Consider the following 21,260-nt stretch of genomic DNA (forward strand, 5'->3'; position numbering starts at 1 on the left):
AATAAGTGAAAGGGATGAAAAGGTCATCAATTTTATTCACTAGTTTCTTGATAACCATAAAACACCGTCTGTTAATCGATTTTCAAATAGATTGTGTAAATAATATTTGATTGATTTGATTATGTAATCGTTTATGTTAAATGTTATAAAAAATACATATATTTTACAAACTGTACTTTGTTATCTGCCTTCTCCCTGAAACAAAAGTCTTCCTATCAAATCTACTCTGAGCACTCAGTAACCTAGAATCAGTGCACTAATGGGGGAGACCTATGAAGAAATGTTTATCAAGTCCTATGAAAAATAAGTGAAATGAGATGACGATCTTCGACTTACCCATCAAGCTCAGCGGTCTCAATGTAGCAGAGCCCGTTAGGCTCCGACGTGCTGAGCAGAAGGATGTCTGCGGCGACGAACTGGTCGTTCTCCAGCCTGATGACGTCTCCCACCTGAACAGACGCCCACTTCTCCTCCACAAGCTTGCCATTGCGCAGCGTCTTCGCCCGCCGGTGGTTCACTTGCGAGTCGTTTTGGTGACGTTGCTGTAACAAAACGGACAATTACATAAGTTAAAAGGCATAAGTTCCTTTAAAAGAACAATTCATTCTAGTCTTCAAAATTGATTAGTTATCAATTAGAGTAGAGTAATTGTTTTTTATATTTAGACACCCTATAAAATAAAGTAACTACCCTTTTCCAATATTAATCTAGAGTGAATATTTATTAAATACTTTTTAATAGTATCATCATTAGGATGTTAGTAAGTTTCCACATTTTGTAATGAGTGTAAATCCCTACATAAATGATAAAGATTCTGGACTTCCCAAAAGATAACGAGATACTAGACAGCAATTACTAAGACCCAAGGGCAATGGCCATGCAAGAAAAACTAATAATCCACGAAAAGTCTGAAGTAGTCCGAATATTTATGGTAACAGTTACCATGTGACAAGCAAATAAACAGTTTAAATAACAATTACATGTTCTTTAGCCGTGTCGTTACGTAAAAAAATGAAAAGAAAGGTGACGATTGTTTGAGCAGTGTACTATGTATCGATTTGTCGCGACACTGACATTGAGAGTTATTCTCACATTGCACAGGCAGGCGCTGATTATTTATAAATCTTGAATACACAAACAGCTAAAAATAGATTTAACTAATTCAAGAAACAATTCTATTCTATCTAGCTGACACATTACATCCTGAATCCTGATACAAACTTGCAGGAGTAGCAAGATATATCGACCTGCCATAATGAACATGGACATTGCATTACTCTTTGCAAAAGTTATTCTGCTTAAAAAATCTGTTTGTTTCTGTAACCACTGCGGCATTTATGAAGCAACCATTGCTCGCAAAGTGACCAAGACGATAATTTGCTCATTAACACACAAAAACTAAAAACTGGTTTGCATTTTGGCTATTCTCCTGTCATAATTTATACTCTTTTGAATAGTGACTAAAAGTACGAAATTGCAAAAGTTATTCATTATGCAAAACAAGAAAACGTAACAAATCTTTGCATTCTAATCAATGCAGTCGTTGCGTACACAGCCAGCTTCTAAATCAACTTATTTTTATTTCCCTGTTATAAAAACTGTGGTCTAATATCAAAGGTTATATGGGTCGTCTGGTAGTTTTGCAAGAGAATTGATTGAACTTTAGCGGCAGAGCACTAATTACGGCGCCGTCCTTGATCCACAATAGAGGCTTATTCGCGGTCCACAACAATTTCCATGCTGGCATGAATGAGTTCACTGTCTGTCTGTTATGAATACTAGGTGCGACGGATATGGACGTTCCATTGTACATATTAACCCTATATAAGGATTCCTGTAATATAACTATGAGTAGGTATGCAGCTGCGATTTACGATTTAACGATCAATTTAACATTTACCATATTATAGTCCATTGTCTGATATATAGAAAAACTTAATATTATACTTATTTCATTTGCTTTTAACTAATTTTTTGAAGCTTAAGTACTTAAGGTTAAGTTTAAACAAATATAAGCATGTTCTCGCTCTAAGCCTAAACCATGGAACCACGGATCGAAGTTACATAATATACTGAAACAATGATCTATTATATATCGATTAGTTGGTATAGTCTTAAAGTTATATCATGGAGCACTCGGCTAAATTGATAACGACAATTTAATACATTAATGTCGCCAAATTGCACGCCGCCTATCAAATTGGTTTTATTAAATTTATCGCTCGGTGGAGTTCAGTAAATTACGGTTCTCACGAAGAGACAATTGTTCCAATTTCCAAATTCCTATCACTCCGATCATCTGTAGTGGCGATGGTGAATCAATTATCGGGCCCGAGCATTCCGCCGCGCGACTGTTGCAGTGCACGTGTTAACGCGCATCAGAAGCGCGGTATGTGGTAATAGAGGATTACTAATGTTTGGCCAAAAAACGTTTCCCAAATTATCACATCGCAAACAACGTTTCGCAAATTTTCATTTGGCAAATTCTCATTTGGCAAAACAACTTATTGCAAACTTTTAATTCGCAAATGTCGTTTTTGGCATATTATTGTTTAGCAAATTATTGTTTGGCAAAGTATGTTTTGCCAAATGTTTCATTTGGCAAAAATATTTCACGATAAACTATTTACAAAACAATTTGATTGGTGCATAGAATGGAATACAAATTAGCTTGTGGTTATTATTTTGTTTAGTGGGTAGTTAATATAAATTTTTTTCTAAATAAATTTTTATATTTCATTCTATTTTATCGAAATTTCCAAATGATTCATTAGCAATAGAGATGATTCTAGCGCTCGGCGGCCGCTGCCGCGGCACGCTTCGCTCGCCTTCGCGCATTAAGGGTCACTGTTCTAACCTAACCTAACCTACTATTTTCTACAACACTTACTTTCTGCAACCATACTATTTTCTGCAATCTCTCTGTTTTACATAAAATTATTGTGAAAACCATGACCATGTGCCTTATGCTTTGATTTGTGGGTAACGGTGGGTACTCGTATGTGAAGTGTCAATTTGACCAAGCAAATTATTTGGGATATAATATTTGGCAAAATAAAACATTTGCTATATAAACATTTGCCAAGTAAAATTTGGCCAAATGTTAATTTGACCAAATGAATTAGTTGCGAAAAGTACAGTTGCTAAAAGTTTATTTGGGAAATGAAACTTTGGCGATAAGTTGTTTGCGGAGTGAAATTTGGCGAAAAGTAATTTGGCCAAACGGAAGGATACCGGTAATAGAGTTTGCTCATAGCAATTTCCATTCTTGAGATTTTAGCGTTGTCTAATAGCTATGATTATGGTACGTATCTTTGGATAAGTGTTTTTTATCGCAGCGGAGAAACTCTTTGCCTGAAATCTCTTTTGTCGGGTGTGCTGTTGAGCGTTTCATAAATAGGAACGAGGTTTATAAATTAGTTTTTTCCTACTTTTGCAAATAAATTTAGCTTCTTACAATAGATATTTTCACTCTGGAACGAAATAAAAAAATCAGGTCTGACTAACTAACAAGGCTTTAAAAATTGAGCACGCAATTACGAGCAGACTGGTTATATGTTTTATCTCTAAATGTTCCTGTTGCTTTTGAGTTTTTGCAATCGTGTTTCACAACGAACTAAAAAAGATAAGAAAAATAGAGCCCTGTGGAATACTAATATGTATTACTTTGTTATCGGTTATTCTTGGAATATAACATAGAATACCTATTTATATCATGTACACTGAACAGATTCTATACACAATGAAATGTTCTGTGTTAAACAGTTGCAGCTCAAAGAGTATAAAAAAGCGAAATATACATGAAGTGAATAATATTGTAGATAACGAACAGCCCTTGCATTAACATAGGCTTTGTTTATATGACGTGTGCGCACGGAATCTGGCGAAGTGGGTCAGGAGAAAGGGTGGATGAACTCGCTAAGCACTTTCAATAAAATTTAATACATGATGCGGATATAACCTTATCAACTTGATGTCTACCTACAGCAATCCACACAAATCAAATCTTTTTAGATATAATAAAAGGCTACAGCTACCGACTGATTTATCCAACACAGCTTAAACTAGGTAGGTACTGAACGAATTGCGCTGAAATTTTGTCACGCAGTTACCTAGTTATTACGCGACGTAGGCATCTGCTAAGAAAATTGAATTTTCCAAAATTCAACCCCTAAGGAAGAGGATGAAATGGAGGTCTAAACTTTAGATCCCGTAACTTTAGACTCAAAAATTTAAAACTACTATAATTCAACAGACTGAAAAAAGCAGACTTACGAAATCGTCGTAGGCGTCTTTGACTGCAGTCAACGCGAGTACCCCGATGAGTGGTATGGCGGTGGTGATCGGCGTCAGCGAGGAGATGGCCGGGATGAGCTGGAGCACCAACAGGCACAAGAAATAGAAGTTGGCCAGCCGCTGGAACTGCTCGAGCAGATTCAGCGGCAGGAATGTTACGATCGAGTACTTCGATGTCTTGATGTAGTTGTTCTGAAACAAAAGACACACGGTCAGTTTTCATGCGAGTACAGTCGACAGATATCAGAGGGCTTAGAGTAGGCGCACACCGTTGATTTTTCGTCGGCCGATAGTTTAGTCGTGTCGCGTATGGGAGTGCGCACACTACTCCGATTCGATTTGGCCGATTCTTCATACATTTAAAATCGGGCACAACTATCGGCCAACTAAAAATCAACGGTGTGCGCCTACTCTTAGTGTGAGTTTACATCAAACGTCGTCACTAGCGAGCGCGTTAAAAAAATATATGAAGATTTTAGTTCTTGAAAGTTTCCGCTAGGCGCTGTACAATCCGTCATACATTTAATGTAATTTTTTTACGATGTGACGACGTTTGATGTAAACTCACACTAAGCTCTCAGACTATACAGTTTTATTGCAAAATAGCCTGTGTTACAACGCTGTACGCCACTGTGTATTTAGCTTGATGTGATGTCGTCCGTAATCATCATCATCAGCATCATTTCAGCCATAGGACGTCCACTGCCGAACATAGGCCTCCCCCAAAGATTTCCATGTTGATCGGTTGGTGGTAGCAGCCTGCGTAATACCAGTAACATTAATATTCTTTGGTAATACCTACAGCAGCAACCAAATTGGTGATCGACAGTTAACTAAGTAATAGGCTTAGCTTGCTTAGGCAGCTTTGCGTCGGGCGATTGCCTACAGACGACGATAGACTCTATCTGATGTAATTTATTAGTAACCAAGGGATTAGATTATTGGAAAATCTAGCGGAAAGGATTCTTGCTGATATAATTAGACCTTAGGTTTTAGCATCAAAGTCATATGAAATTAGTGCTCACAACTAAAAATAGCTTGACCTATACGGCCGTGGGTTTAATTAAATATGTAACATTGGGGCTAACGTACCTATAGTAGTGTCATGGCATTATTTTTGCTCAGTAGCTACGTAATCATCATTGTATAAGAGCTGGCAAATCATGCGTCAAATTACAAAACATTAGACCGTATCGGGCACTTCCTTCTCTACGAAGGATGGTACTTAACATCGCACATTGTTTTATAATCTAGATCGTAATTCTGATATAATCTTAATATCCATGGATTACAGCATTATATCAAGCGATTATAAGCTCAGATTTTCTCCTGACGTTGTGGTAAGAAAACACTCGTAACAGAAAGTGTCAGAAAATAATAAGCTATTGTGCCTTGACTAAATAAATAAACTTGTATATTTCTCGTCCAATTCATTATACTATTTTTATGTATTTTTGAATAATATTGTTGTACAAATAAAAGTAACTTACGGCATAGCGAAACTGGGCGTTGTACTCTCTGTTATTGGCTTTGATTCTCCGTTCATTCTCTGAAACAACAAACAAAGTCAGTTTTCATTAAAACAATCATATTAAGGCTGGGTTGCACCATATTACTTTAACTAACAAACGTCAAAAATCTGTCAAACTCCATTTACAAAAATCACCGGTTATCGTCAAAATTACGGTCAAAGTTCATGGTGCAACTCAGCCTAATACTGTATTAAGTTGTAAAAACGTGTTTCATTTTATTTCAAAGTTTCTATAAACCCATATTTTTATCAAATCCTTATTGCTCCTGCGACCTATTTGCATGTAAGATAGAATAATAGATTGTAGAATATCATGTATATTAATGGACAACTGTTGTTTAAGTGCTAACTTCCAACATAACAATACTCTATGTACTAGAATCTAGATTACGGATTATACGCTCCGAGTTGATAAAATAAACTGTTATCTCATCAGTTAATGATCATCATTATTATCCGATCTATTAGGAAAAAGACAATAGATGTTAGAGACTGTAATCGCATAATTAATCAGGACAGAGATTAGGTACACAGCTTCATGTAATCGAGATGTGTCACTATGTTGCGATCAATAAATAATTATGTACAATGATTTGTGATAATAAAATTTTACAGGTACCTACATACAATCAACTTTCAAAAAAACATGTTTCTTATTAGTGTGTTCCTATCCCTGTTTAAAATGCGGGAAATTCAGTAACTTTGTTAAACAAAATTCCATGTTCGCTCCAATTACGAGTAAATCTCGGTACACTTCCAAAAGTATTCGAAATAACTTATTAAATAATAAATATCCATCACTTGGAGCACTTGAGAGTGATTTAATCGTAAAGTTAAATGCACGCTCCGCTCTCGCCGAGATCGGGGAAGCCATTAAAACAAGCTTTTGTTAGCAAATGTAACTCCATTCAATCGAACGTGCCATGCTACGGGCATGGAAGATTTATAAATGAGCTGAAGAACTTGAAGATATTTAACTTTACTATCGTCACAGAAGAAACTACTTCCTATTCCAAGTGTCTTCCCATGATACAGAACTTCTTCAATAATTTATTTTGACAATTTGGTGACCTTAAGTTAGTTAGTCCTACCTCTTTTAATTTAAATTAGTTTAACTCTATGCTATGCAAGAAATATTTTGAGTAAGTAGTGTTCAATAAATGCCTAAGCAAGTTATGTAATACGTGACTAATACACGACTACAGAATACTTAAATCAATCAAACAAACCCTTATGTCGTTTTATAAATTAAAAGCCTTTTATGGTTAGTTTGATAGAGCCAAAATGCAGCAGCAAATTATCAATTACATTAAAATCCCCAGAAAACCAAATAATCGCAGAATTATCCGTTTCGCTTGTTGATGATTAGGGTCCAAAAACAATGTTTAGTTAGCTTTATCTTCTTTAGTAGGTAAAAAAACAACGTGAAAAAGAAAAAGCTCGTTCCTACAAAGAGTTAATGGAAAACGACTCTTTTCATGGTTCCGAATTAAAAACAACGAACCCTTATTTTTTCACCAAGCCGGGTGAGTGGGAGGGAGAGATGGGTCACCTTACTCATAAAGCTGACTTGATTTTTATTGATAATTACACAGAAAATGACTGACTGACTTAGTCAATATCCCAAAACTACGTAACTGCGCGTAGCCTGACACGCACTTCGCTGGTTTGTTAAAAGTTAAAACCAATAACATTTGATGGACAACGGTTTTAACTTGTCACTTACACGAAATACTGACGTATAATTAAGCTGAACTCGCATAGTCATTAACATAGCGATAATTGTCAGTTTCGAGTAATGAAAATAAGGTGCTAGCTAACTTAACAACCGTATCGCACCATAAAATGAGTGTATCAATAGTTTTCGTCTGTCTATAATTTAAACAAAGTATTATATCAATAATAGTGTAAGTTATGAAAATATTTTAGAACCTGTTGTATTGAATGCTTTGTTTTGTATGGTAGGCGGTAAGAGGCACTTGAGTCTCGCCGGCGCCTAAGGGACGACTATCGATTACTTTCGGCATAAGGTTTATCATATTTTCAAGGGCAGTTCCCCTTTACCAACTTTACCCTTAGGGACATATACGTAGCTAAGTAAACATAGCTTGAATTTCATTAGTTAAGAGAGGTTCTTTAGCTGCAGAACATTACTGTAGGTAGCTTTTAAATAAGAACCATCGAGGCCAGCTAACTAACTACATTCACTGCGTAATTACCTACTCGTCTATTTTAAGTTTTAATTCGATACCTTAAACAAGTAAACGCTTATTTACAATTTGATACTGACTTCAAAAGAAAGTACACAATTAGAAGACCTTCATTAGCCCTTTGACACAAAAATATCGTATCTTCTTTTTCATAGAACGAAATCATTTATTGTTTGACATACAAAAGACGTCATTCATTGAGCACATTATGCATATAGAAATTACATCTTACTATAATAAGTAAAAGAGTGTCACTTTATATCGAACGTCTAGTAAAATGGCTGATCCCTTGATGGCAAAGAAATTATCCCATCCCATTCCATCGATGATATGAGTCACAACTTGTGACGTGACTTCACTTGGCACGTCTTTTTAGAATGCAACAGATATCTAAATAGATATTTTGAATAAAAAACAAAATTATCGGTATTTTTATTTGTATGATGCAAAACAATCTATTGCGACGTCTAAAATATGAAATGTTGTGAAAATTTACAGTACCAAAGAACTTTACAATGGTTATGGTAATCTTGGAAAAACTAAGTTAACATTTGCCCCTAGTCATTTGATAAAATTATCTTTATTTACAAATTGAAATAATGTAGAGATGAATATGAGGCAACAGTCAAAATAATATGAAGAGTCACAGACAAACGCATCAAGAGGGACTTTAATATAAAATTATGTAAAGTAGGTAGAGATGTAGTAAAGCTCATAAATTGATGCAAATTGGTCACACAAATGATCTGATTGTTTGAGTATGCATTTACGCCTACTTAAGACTGTCTCTCATAATTTATGATCATTGCAAGTAAAAGCGGCTGAAATTGCGGGTTCAGTAGCTGTTATGCACAGCATAATTTAATCTCAATTAGTGTAAACGGTGTAATTAATGTTAGTATCATATTATTAATAAGGTGAAAGTGATTGCTGATAACAGTACTTATCATAATCTGCATAGCTTTCAGTAAAAATGTACAGCAGTGGTCAACTTTCTATGAAAATCTCTCGTTGGAAATATACCGTATACTGGACTATCTGCTAATATTTAATTGTATTAACCCAAATATCTAAAGATCTATAGCACTTTTTAAAGTTTCGTAATCCTGTAAAATCGATTATTTTCCCGCTTGAAGAAAACTGTTTAGTTCATTTGATTAATTTTCAGCTGAAATTGACCTACTTGTAGATATCCATAATAAGGATAGAAGAATATTACAAAAATAGTCTTAGTTACAACAATAACACTCATGCGTTGTATTGAACGTCGTAGATCGTCATTCTACCCGTTTGCATGACTACACAAATGAAATGCGTAAATACGCACAACATAATAATATCTGACATTTCTAGGCATAGGTTTTTCCTTATACGCATTGTGTTGTATTGTAATGGGCGTTAGTATCTAATACTATTTTCCCAACGAAAAGAAAACATAACCAAAGGTTTCTACTTTAATTAAATTTGTTGAAACGAAACATTGGCGGGTAATCGATAACAACAGCGCGGAGTCAGAGGCGATTCGCAAAGCGCTTCAGCGCCGTCTCGTCTCGGCCGTTGACCGTGCGGGGGCGCGCCGACTCCGACCTTGGCCAATATGATGTATACCCCCATTATACCTCCTCAATATATGCCAACCAAAAAGTTCCGACACCAACAAAGCACCCATTCAACTCCCCCACACGCCATTACAGACGTTAAATGTTTGGCATTTCGGTCACGTTCATCGCTGCAACCCATGCAAAAGGTGGGGAATTCGTCACATTTTTACTCGGACAATTTGTTTCGAGCGTCCACAACGACGCAAATGTAAGATAGAGCCATTATTTTGGTCGAGAACGGAGATGGCGCGTAGAATCGATACCGACCGCACGAGACGAAGGTGCGGAAGCGATGGTTGTGCCTGGCGCGGCGGTTCGGCTGTGCGGGCTGGTCGCGTCGCACCAGCTTGCCGAGCAGCTCGAGGAGCGAGAGGCGCAGGGGGCGCGGCGGCACCCGAGCCTCGCCGCCCTCGGCGCCCAGCACCTCGAGCTCGACGGCCTCGGAGCGAGCGCACATCCGCGCCGCTACCGCCGCCCCATGCCGCGCGCCGCCTCGCGCGGCCACTCCGCCGGCTGCGACTCCGGCCGCCCCTAGCCCGCGGCACTACGAACGCCCGACGCGCGATCCGACCCGCCGCGGGGCCGAGACTCGTGTGCCGTACACACTAGCGCCGCCAGAGTGCGCGCGCACCCATCAATCGTTTGCCCGGTGTTGCCGGCACAATGAGAATAATAGGTAATCGTAGAAAAAAATCGAGATGTAGAGCCGCTACGATAACTCCAAACATCAACGAACATGGGTCTGAAATACAGACTGAAAATCTACAGCTTAGTAGATTATTAAAATATTAATATCTTCTCTAAGCCCTAAGCTCTACCTACACCTTAATTCGTATGATGCAAATCTTTATCTGACTAACTAAACATTACAGTCTACTCTATCTAACTAAGAACATAAGTCTTGTTCATCGCTCTACGTGGATTACCTCAGGTCCTCCAGAAAGTTTCTAGTAGAAATAATCTTATTATGTTCTACTTGTCATCAATTTGATTTAACGATAAAATCATCCAATGGGGGAATTTTTGATTTGACCTGCTTGAAATAATTGTATTCCCTCTACACTTTGGGTAACCTTAATGCTATGAAACTGAGTTTAAACTAAAACTTTTGCATGTAGCGCACCTTTATTTTCAGTGGTTTTTGGTTGACCAAAAGTCTTGTCAGTCACAAGTCTATAGTCTAACTAATGTAATGTAATGTTATTGAAGCCGGCTTCTTACTTGTGACTTAGCATCGATCTTAATTGCTTTCCTCCTCTCTCAACGCTACTGACGCTACTCTTACGAGTAGATGTATCACTAAAACACTAAATCGCGGCATTTTATGCGTTTAAGATATTAGGTAAATGCTTTAATTCACGACAATAAACTTGACACTGCAGAATATAAATTAATTTAATTTTAACACCGTCAAATCTTAAAGTCCGTAGAGATTTCAGTGGTTCAAAAAAGTTTGGAAAATTACCCACTTAAACGCTTTTACAAGTGGACGTGTTTTAACACTCATACAAACTGCGCTCACAAACTCTTATAGTAACACATTTCTAAAGAATTTCTCAAATACTTAATGATCTACAAACCCACTTGTTATTCGAAATGACCCCTAGGAAGTACAAGTGGCTCTCATTGTGTTTAAAAACGACATACCTTTCTTTACCTCTTGTGAAGAAAGTTAAATGGTAGAAAATGGCAACAAGTTAAAGAAATAGTATAGAAAACCGAATTACACAATTGTATGGCAATAAGACAACATGCATTTCCCGATTCCACTTGGTTTAACCATAAGCATCAAAAAGATAAATGAGTTTGCATGTCTTACAAAGTTACAATACAAGCTGGAATACAAGCGTAGCGCAGGCAGTAAGACGATCAATAGTTTTATTTATACGCGTAGATTACAATCTAAATAACATTTTTTGTTTTGCAAAACACGTATTAGGTATTGTAATCCAGTGAATACTGTAATTCAACCATTATTACCCTAGTTTATTTGTTGTTTGATGGAAAACAGGGTGTACCTAACAGGGTTTTTTGGACGTTAACCGCAGTATTGAGTAGATTGGTAATAAACCTAAAATACTTGTATAAATAGGGAAAACTTCCAGTAATTGGACAGAATTTCCCACTATTGAATTGAAATAGAAATGATGGAGATAAAAGCGATCAGTTGCAATATTGCCTTTTAAGTAATCATAATAATAACGTACAAGTGGTTTTACGTCCAATAACTTGTAGCTTTTATTGACTGGTATACTCGTTAAACTACCCTATAGATTTTTTTTTATTACAATGAAAAAAAAAATTAAAATTGCAAACAGGTCCCGTTTTTTATGATGAGAAGGGCAAGGAGCTTAATATTTACCTGTCTAATAAATACCACTGTAAACAGTATTGTTGTCTTCTAACTTGTTTTTGTTGAACTTCAGTAATTTTATCAAATAAAATGAATTAAGTTCACAACTGCGTCAAAAGTAGCACAAATGAAAACAACAGCATCAGTAGTACGCAGACAAAGTAATTGACGAAAGCAGGTCGCGTCCTGGTTTTCCGAATTACGATAGAAGTCGTGAAAAATATTATAAAACATATCTACCTACTAAAGAACGGTAGAGTCACTTTTGTAAGGTAACAAATATTTAATTTGTGGAAAACACCCGATTAATTTATCATTTTTACGTTTTGGGGTTGTTTGTTATAAAATTCAGAATAGGTCCAACACGCCCCGATGATTTGGTATTCATTCGAGAATATTTTTAATTGATCTTCTGTCAATTAAAAAGTTTACATGACACCCACAATTACTCGTATTGATCGGTGATCTATTCTTTGGCCACGTATTCGCTTATCGACGTTTAATATAATATAGCGAAATAAATAAGAAATAACAAATAGATATCTCCTTAACAAAATCAGAACACTTTTCAGCGAGCTTTCGCGGTTTATTATGAGTGATGTTACATAATTAATTAACGACACGATATTTCGTATTCTACCGTAATTCAGTTGATTAATTAATTTCAATTACACTAATGAATTTATGCTGATTTATAATAGATCTGTTAATTAATGAAGTGAAGTGACAAAACAAATCTTAAGTTGAATGTCCATGCTGCGTCCTATCCAGTTTCAGATTGTTGACAAGTATACCTCGGACAAACGATTCACTGGGGGAGGCCTATGTTCAGCAGTGGACGTCATAAGGCTGAAGCTGAAATGATGATGATAATTTACAGGGACTATCGGAATCGTCCTCAAGCGATTATTCCTGCTTATTGAATGGGGTTTCATGATGACGCTATGAAATAACTACATGAATAATAAATGCGCTCTTAATACACGTAACAAATAGATGTTCGATTCTTTATTGATACTGATCAACACCGACATTCAGTGTGGAAGTCAAGTGGTACACTAACCTACCATTAAAACATTACGAGCATAATGTATAGAGTCACAACAATATACTTAGGCTGGGTTGCACCATCTTACTTTAGCAAAAACACCGGTTATCGTTAAAGTTACGGTCAAGTTAGGTGGTGCAACTCAGCCTTAGTGTTTGCACTTACAAAAAATGCGTAGCGTTTATCTGTTATAGGGCTCTATGTGAAATCTCCATGTGGACACAAAAGATTTGACCTATGATAAATCTCATCCATAAGGCAAAAACGTAATCTATGATGGAACGAGAGATTGTCTATAATCAATTTTAATATTGTCGCTATCAATTACCCACAACCAAACTAAAAAGAACTTGTTCTTTTGGGGTGACGGGCTACTAGGTAAACATTAATACTTAATTAGATAAACACTGACATAATTTCGTTCGTTCGTTTCAGCCAAATGACGTCCACTGCTGGACAAAGGCGTCCTCCAAGGTTTTCCACAATGACAAAAAACAAAATGACATACATAATTTACTTATGTACAATGAATGTGTATCTGTCCAAATTTTAAAAAAACTCGTGCCTATCACAGTATCATTTGAACCAGCAGGATTTTGATCCCGCTAACGTTGTAGCAAGCGTTGACCTGGCATTAACCACCAGGCCATCGATTACGTCTTCAAAAGTATATCGCAACATGTTAGGAGTTCGCCTGAAAAGCCCAAATTCCGTACAGCTGCTACAACTATTAGAATATTAAAATATGTAACCGTCGGCAAGGTCAAGTGGTGGCCGTGGTTGTTTAGTGTGAGTACTAGCGAATGGAAGGCCTTGAGGACAGGTGTCCTGAAGACAGTTCGGCTGCGGGCAACACTCACCTTGGCCATGTGTTCTCGCCGAGGATTTTCCCATGTCGGCCGCACCATCGACACACATATACACTCCACTAGAGCGCGACACTTAAAACACTAACACTGTGCGTACTTATACTTATGGGTCGGTATAAAAGAGGCGTATAAAAGTTAGACGTTATATTATAGAAGGACACTTGAGGGTTAACGTGGGTCTCCTACGGAGCTGGTGGTAAGGCGGCGTCGAAACAGGCGGAGGGCCGCGCGGCGCGATCGGCATCCTGCGCAACGACTGTGCACTTTGCCTCCCTGCAACAAGCAAACGTCATCCATAAACATACAGATAATAACTACAAATAGATAACAAAAAAATAATACAATTAAAAAGCCATTAGAAAAACAAACAAGAACAAGTAAACGAGATTAGTTAACTTCAAAATAAATTTTCCAGTAAAATGGATGGTGATAGAAAGTTTAAAAATCAAGATCGAAATTGAGAGGAATAGCATTTGGCGTCTGCTGTTGATTGGTTTGGAACATAGTTAATTGGCTGTAATTACTCGTATTAAACGCTGTTTTGGAAACTGATAAAAGCTATTTGGGTTTGTGTCTGTCAATCTTTTTTGTCGCATCCACCATGTAATGTCAGCCAGTTGTTTTCTGTTAAGTAAAATTGTCGAATTAAAATGAACTATGAAGCCCATAAACATGGCCGTGATATCTGGTGCACCGAGAGGTATATCGGCCTAGAAACAGCGACCGTCAAGCAGTGCTCCTAATGAGCCAATTAAACTCGATTGAGTGAATTGAGATGCGCCGCTCGATATGGTAGTTTCGTAGGCGATCACTTGACTTCTAAATTCGATGCGCTAGGTCTATTGTTGGACGAGAGAAATCAATGCAGACAGTATTTAATGACTTTTGTCGTTATTGACAAACTGTTAACTAACAATTAAAACGCTAAATGCTACATTTTCTTTGAAGTAGACGATTGACCCGATGTCTCAATCAATACCCAGATAACATTCCAAAGAAGTTATTGGCTACAAATAAAATAAAACGTAATGAATCTCAAAAATTAGTTAGGCACCTGTGTAATGTAAATCAGGATCAGGAAAAAAATACAAAGAACATTATCAGAATCTAGTGACAGAAAATTATTCCGATAGCTTTTGCGAATTTCAATCTGGTTAAATATCAACAACTGAACTAACTATGTATTCAGATCAGAAGGGAACTGCGAAAATACTTCTTAAAGTTGATGACATCACGTTTTATGACCTTGACATACAATCTGTTAGTTTATGCCAGCACAATAAAAATGAGGTCATTTCCTTAAAAAGCAGTACAGGTATCTACCATACCATAGAGTTCACAAAATCGTTTAACGTTTAGGTTAGAATCAGCCTAATGAAGTAATGAATGAGTAAGTGTGAAATGTTGTTAGACAGGAAACTATAAGTCGACGTATGTACACTGAACTGACGATAAGCTTTAAAAGATTCCATAAAAATAAGTATGTTCAATAAATATTCCAAAACAGCATAATATTTTATACTAAAAGTTATTAAAAGACTCGTTTGCATTGGATTGGATGTCTATAGTTCGTGTCCGGCTCTATTATAACCGCATTTACAAAAGAAAACATGCTCTACATATTTCAGATTTTGTAACAATAAGGCAAATGTTGATGATATTAATTAATTAATATCGTAATATCCTTCCTCAGTCATAATAATATTATTTAAAATAATGATAAAACCGTGTTAAATATTAATTTCCGTATATGAATACGGCAATTAGGAAATTACATAGAGTAGGAAAAGACAATGTTTTTATCTGAAGTTTTTCCTATCATAAACGACAAACAGCGTAAATTGTATTTGTAATTTCGAAGTTGGCATAAATAAAATTAGTGAATTGAAAGAAATAGGCTGATGTCATCGCGGCATAGTACGAGACGCCGACACCTAACATTTTATGTCCAAGGACATGTGATCATTACTCATTTCGCACACTAGCCAGCCCATTAAAAATCTAATAAAATAACTGATTCATTTTGATAATGTATTTTCTATGCGAGATAGAAATAAACAATCAAAAACAAACGAGAAAGTAAACATTTGAATGCTAAGTTAGTAATGGCTTTTCTAAATACATAATCAACTGTTTTTATTTATTTTTCATTGATTACATACAGCAAGTGTTTACATGAAGTCCTGCTTTTAATGTTATTTATGTAGTATCAGTTACACCATTTATTGGACTTTAGTTTTGTTTTTATTGTTTCATAAAACAACGCATAAAACAATAAACAAAAAAAAACATTATCATTAATAAAATATTACTACAAAAAGAAGAACGGTCACGCCCCATACAAAAAAAAACCCAGACCCGACAGAAACGAGACATACCTCAGTTTGTTTGTCATGTCTTAATTAGTTAAATTATGTATTTTTTATATTCGAAATCTATGTATAACACCAAAATATTACACTTTGTTTTTGTTCAGGCGTTATACAAAAACTAATACAAAATGCCTATTTATCACCAAAATTGGTAAATGTATGTACCTAAATGTCTATTACAGCTGCTATGGAATGTATCTAGGTGACCTGGAGATACAGCCGGATTATACAGGGTGGTTAATGGTTATACATATGGAACGATAAGTGATCTCACTCGATTATTTCTAAACTATACAAGATATCGAAAAACTAGTTACTGATTCTGAAAGTGCTTCACGAGCTCTTTCAAATGGTGCCAATAATAGGTTACAGATTATGGAAGCTGGTAACATTGAATTTTTGGATTTTGTAACTTCTCGTTTCCACCCTGTATAATCCGGCTGTATCTCCAGTTCACCTAGACACATTCCATAGCAGCTGTAATATACATTTAGGTACATACATTTACCAATTCTGGTGATAAATAGGCATTTTGTATTTAGTCCAGTAGAATTAGCTTTTAAATCGGAAATAATTCCTACAAAAGATTTTATTGCTTTAATGGCTTCATTGGTTGCCCATTAAGACTCTCCTAAGTTTTCGACTTCGACGGAGTTGTGCTTAAGTGGTGGGGGCCCCCGAAAGGGGCGCTTTTTCGGTTTTCCAGTTATACCGCGTAAAGGACTTACCCTATCGAAAAGTGGTCTTCCTGATGGTTAAAGGGCATTTAATTCTGCATTAAATAAGACCAAATTCATATGTTTTGAACAAACCGTTCTCGTGCAAATGTTCGGCAAAGTAGAAAATATGTGTATAATTAATGACCCTCTCCACGTCCAATGGCTCGTTACCCGCAGGCTTCCAAGTCTTGAAAAGGAGCGCCTCAACCAGTGTAACCCTATCAAGGCATACGAGCTGGATTCGCCGATCCTTGTTCGTCCCAGCCGTTCCTTAACTGCGGTTGCTGCACCTCTTCCTGGCACTCATCTGAACGACTCTGTGTTACCTACTGTGGCTGCCCCTCTTCCTTGTATCCTCCTGCACGACTACGTTGCCTAGCCGTATGCCTGGTCTAAGGTTTGACGCCAAAAATCAACAACAACAAGTTCATATTAAAACGCTGAAGAGTTTTTTGATTGTTTGTTTGAACGCGCTAATCTCAAGAATTACTAGTTGGGGCAGGAAAGTTCTCGAGTGGCGACCACGGGCTGGAAAACGTAGCGTGGGCAGGCCTCCTACTAGGTGGACCGACGATCTGGTAAAGGTCGCGGGAAGAGCCTGGATGCGGGCAGCGCAGGACCGTTCATTGTGGAAAACCTTGGGGGAGGCCTTTGTCCAGCAGTGGACGTCATTTGGCTGAAACGACGACTAGTTTGATTGAAATAATAATTTTTGTGTTGAATAGCTCATAAATTGAGGAAGGCTATAGGATATACAGGGTGGAAACGATAAGTGATCTCACTCGATTATTTCTAAACTATACAAGATATCGAAAAACTTGTTACTGATCCTGAAAGTGCTTCACAAGCTCTTTCAAACGGTACCAATAATAGGTTACACAATAAACTGGAACTATCCGAAAATTCAAAGTTTCCAGCTTCCATACTAAATGTATGCCAACCACACAATATTAGAAGTGTAATTTATTTTTTGTTCAATAATAAACTTAAAAAGTCGGTTAAATAAACTCCTAACTTGCATATTATTTAAAATTATTTGTGGAAAACATTAGTTTTAGGCTTTACTTGCTATAATATTATCAAGAGATGAGTGCCATGACTGTGTTAGTACTAAATGTATGGAAGATGAAAACATTGAATTTTTTGATAGATCCCATTTATTCTGTAAGCTATTGTTGATACCGTTGGATAAAGCTCGTGAAGCACTTTTAGGATCAGTAACTAGTTCTGCGATATCTTGTGTAGTTTTTAATATTATGTAACTTTACCAAATGTATGGAAGCTGGAAACATTGAATTTTCGGAAAGTTCCAGTTTATTCTGTAACCTATTATTGGTACCGTTTGAAAGAGCTCGTGATGCACTTTCAGGATCAGTAACCAGTTTTTCGATATCTTGTATAGTTTAGAAATAATCGAGTGAGATCACTTATCGTTTCCACCCTGTATACAATCACTCTACGACTAATAGAGCCGAAGCAGTAAAGAAAAATGATGCAAGCACGGAAAATAGTATTTAAACTATTTTCACGCGTGCGAAGTTGAATTTGTGGCGTCGAACCTTAGACCAGGCATACGGCTAGGCAACGTAGTCGTGCAGGAGGCTGCAAGGAAGAGGGACAGCCACAGTAGGTAACACAGGGTCATTCAGGAGAGTGCAAGGAAGAGGTGCACCAACCGCAGTTAAGGAACGGCTGGGACGCACAAGGATAGGCGCATCAAGCTCGTAAGCCTTGATAGGGTTACACTGGTTGAGGTGGCCCTTTTCAAGACTTGGAAGCCTGTGGGTAACAAGCCATTGGACGTGGAGAGGGTCATTAATTATACGTATATTTTCTACTTTTCCGAACTTTAGCGCGGGAACGGTTTGTCCAAAACATTTGAATTTGGTCTTATTCAATGCAGGATTAAGTGCCCTTCAACCGTCATAAAGACCACTTTTCGATAGGGTAAGTCCTTTACGCGGTATAACCGGAAAACCGAAAAAACGCCCCTTTCGGGGGCCCCCACCACTTAAGCACAACTCCGTCGAAGTCGAAAACTTAGGAGAGTCTTAATGGGCAACCAATGAAGCCATTAAAGCAAAAAAATCTTTTGTAGGAATTATTTCCGATTTAATCAATTTTTGTGTTTAATTCTACTGGCCTAATTAGTTTTTGTATAACGCCTGAACAAAAACAAAGTGTAATATTTTGGTGTTATACATAGATTTTGAATATAAAAAATATATAATTTAACTAATTAAGACATGACAAAAAAACTGAGGTATGTCTCGTTTCTGTCGGGCCTGGGTCACAGATGACCGTTCTTCTTTGAAAGTTTTTTTATAAATTTTATTTACGATATCACTTATCGCAGTAAAGATCGCAGTTGTGAGTTTCCATAAGCTGAAAAGCTCGTAGGTATTCTGTCAAAAATTTTTAAAGCTTTTCACAGCAGTAGATTCTATTTTATCCTGCGATTGGTCTTAAAATAAACCAATAAGGCTTCAATCCCTTGTTTTATAATACCGGCTTAAAATATAGCCTTTAACTACTGTTTCGTAAAAAGCTTTTATCCTCTAATTCATAATACCAGAAGTGACACTTTTCAAAAATAAACTTTAGATTTCCATAATCTAATTTTCTTTCAAACTATGCAATGCTTACAATGTAATGCGGACAATTTATTTATATGGTTAAACTTTTAAGTTTCTTTTTTACTTGCAAAGATTTAATAAAAATACTACAAACTTACCTACTTATTAGGTTAACTTTTCGCCCAGTTAATTTCAATTACGTTAAAATGAAAAGTAAAGTTTCGTAGTAGGTATTTCAGTAGGCTACTGCCAAAACCCTGGATATTAAGCAAGTGTTCAAGTTGAACCACTTTTGCAACATAAAACTCACATCGCGAATTTAGGTTTCGGCCAGACGAATCTCAGACAATCCAATGAGACGCAAAGTCGCACACTTGTCACATTCACTTTACGAAAATAAATTCTGCCACTTTCTTGTATTATATCGTCTAATTTGTGGGACCATAAGTATATTAAGGCACTAAGTCACAAAACAACGAATGACGTTCGATCACGGAGTATTTTTTGATAAATTTATATACGCTCGCGCGGCCGAGCGTGCGACTCACCGCAGCGAACACAACACACTGTTTTGATAGTGTATTTTAGCGTACGTAACAGCAAACCTCAAGGTGAGTTGCCGTTCGACGGACCACTCCTAATACTAAAGACATCAACTTTGTTAGATTCCCTATCCATCGCCGCATTTGTATCGCTGTAGAACTATTGCGAGTCTGATAATTTTACACGTTATTCTTCCAATTTTTAAGTTTCTACCCTATTGCATTACTGCACTGTCAATCTATTATGGAGAGACAAAGAAAAATTGGGAAACTTAAAAGATTCGATGTGATCCACATTAATTAAACAAAATTATCAAAGTTATTAATAGAGTAGGCCAGGCGTCGCTTATTAATATATTTTAGTCAATAAATAGAAGATAAAACTCAGAGGAACTAATGAAGAAGAATATAATTAACGAAGAATGCGCAAATTTTTGCTCAAGTGAGTTGGATGTGTTTTGTAACAACTGTCTACAACATTGTTATACGTAGTAGCATCAAAACCTGTTGTAAAGTGCGCGAACATCGGCCAAGCAGTGAAACTTGCGAGTGAGATTCGAGTGGTTTTGGGCAGCATTTGTTGTCGTTCACCGATCACCAGCCAAGTACACGTGCACCGATTGCACCGTACGCACCGGGCGAGCGGGCGTTGCGTTCACATCTTGCAACACGACAATCGATGCAAACGGAGAACGGAGGGACATTAGAGTTTAGACACAACGCGAAGGCAACGGTTGCGGACATTCGGTGCGTCACGCGATGCGTGCAGAGCAAAACAACTCGCATGATCACGGACGGAACTTGTAATGGCAGTACATAGATGACACAGGAAAAATATTGTTGTTATTAACATTGTTCTACATGAAAAAGTGTAACATAGTAGTTGTACAACCCTACGATAACGAGGTGTGCATGGGAAAATGAAAGCTATTTTTTAGGGCAATAGCATCATTTATTAGGATTCAAGCTAAGCTATTGATTAAACCTAGTTGAACCTGGGTGGGCATACATTTCCAGGGGTATATAAAGCCAGAAAAAAAACAAACGTTAGCGCGAGCTAAAGAAGCACAGCGCCATCTGTTATACCAACTATAAACTATGTTTTACTTACCGATTGTTCTTGGTGGACTTGCTTTTTACTTG

At 36.9% G+C, this 21,260-nt stretch overlaps 1 protein-coding gene across 1 annotated transcript in view; it reads right to left on the reverse strand.

The window, feature by feature from the left end:
* Positions 1-21,260, reverse strand: part of LOC135079527 (probable phospholipid-transporting ATPase IM) — a 76,541-nt gene that overhangs the window by 26,098 nt on the left and 29,183 nt on the right. Inside the window, exons 3-6 of the mRNA XM_063974180.1 lie at positions 13,900-14,181; positions 5,787-5,845; positions 4,276-4,488; positions 337-542 (exon numbers count right to left, since the gene is read on the reverse strand). Of these exons, the coding sequence (XP_063830250.1) occupies positions 337-542; positions 4,276-4,488; positions 5,787-5,845; positions 13,900-13,957 (536 nt within the window). The 5' untranslated portion in view covers positions 13,958-14,181. The remainder of the gene's footprint in view (positions 1-336; positions 543-4,275; positions 4,489-5,786; positions 5,846-13,899; positions 14,182-21,260) is intronic.

Source organism: Ostrinia nubilalis, chromosome 16, assembly GCF_963855985.1.
Source record: "Ostrinia nubilalis chromosome 16, ilOstNubi1.1, whole genome shotgun sequence".
NCBI lineage: Eukaryota > Metazoa > Arthropoda > Insecta > Lepidoptera > Crambidae > Ostrinia > Ostrinia nubilalis.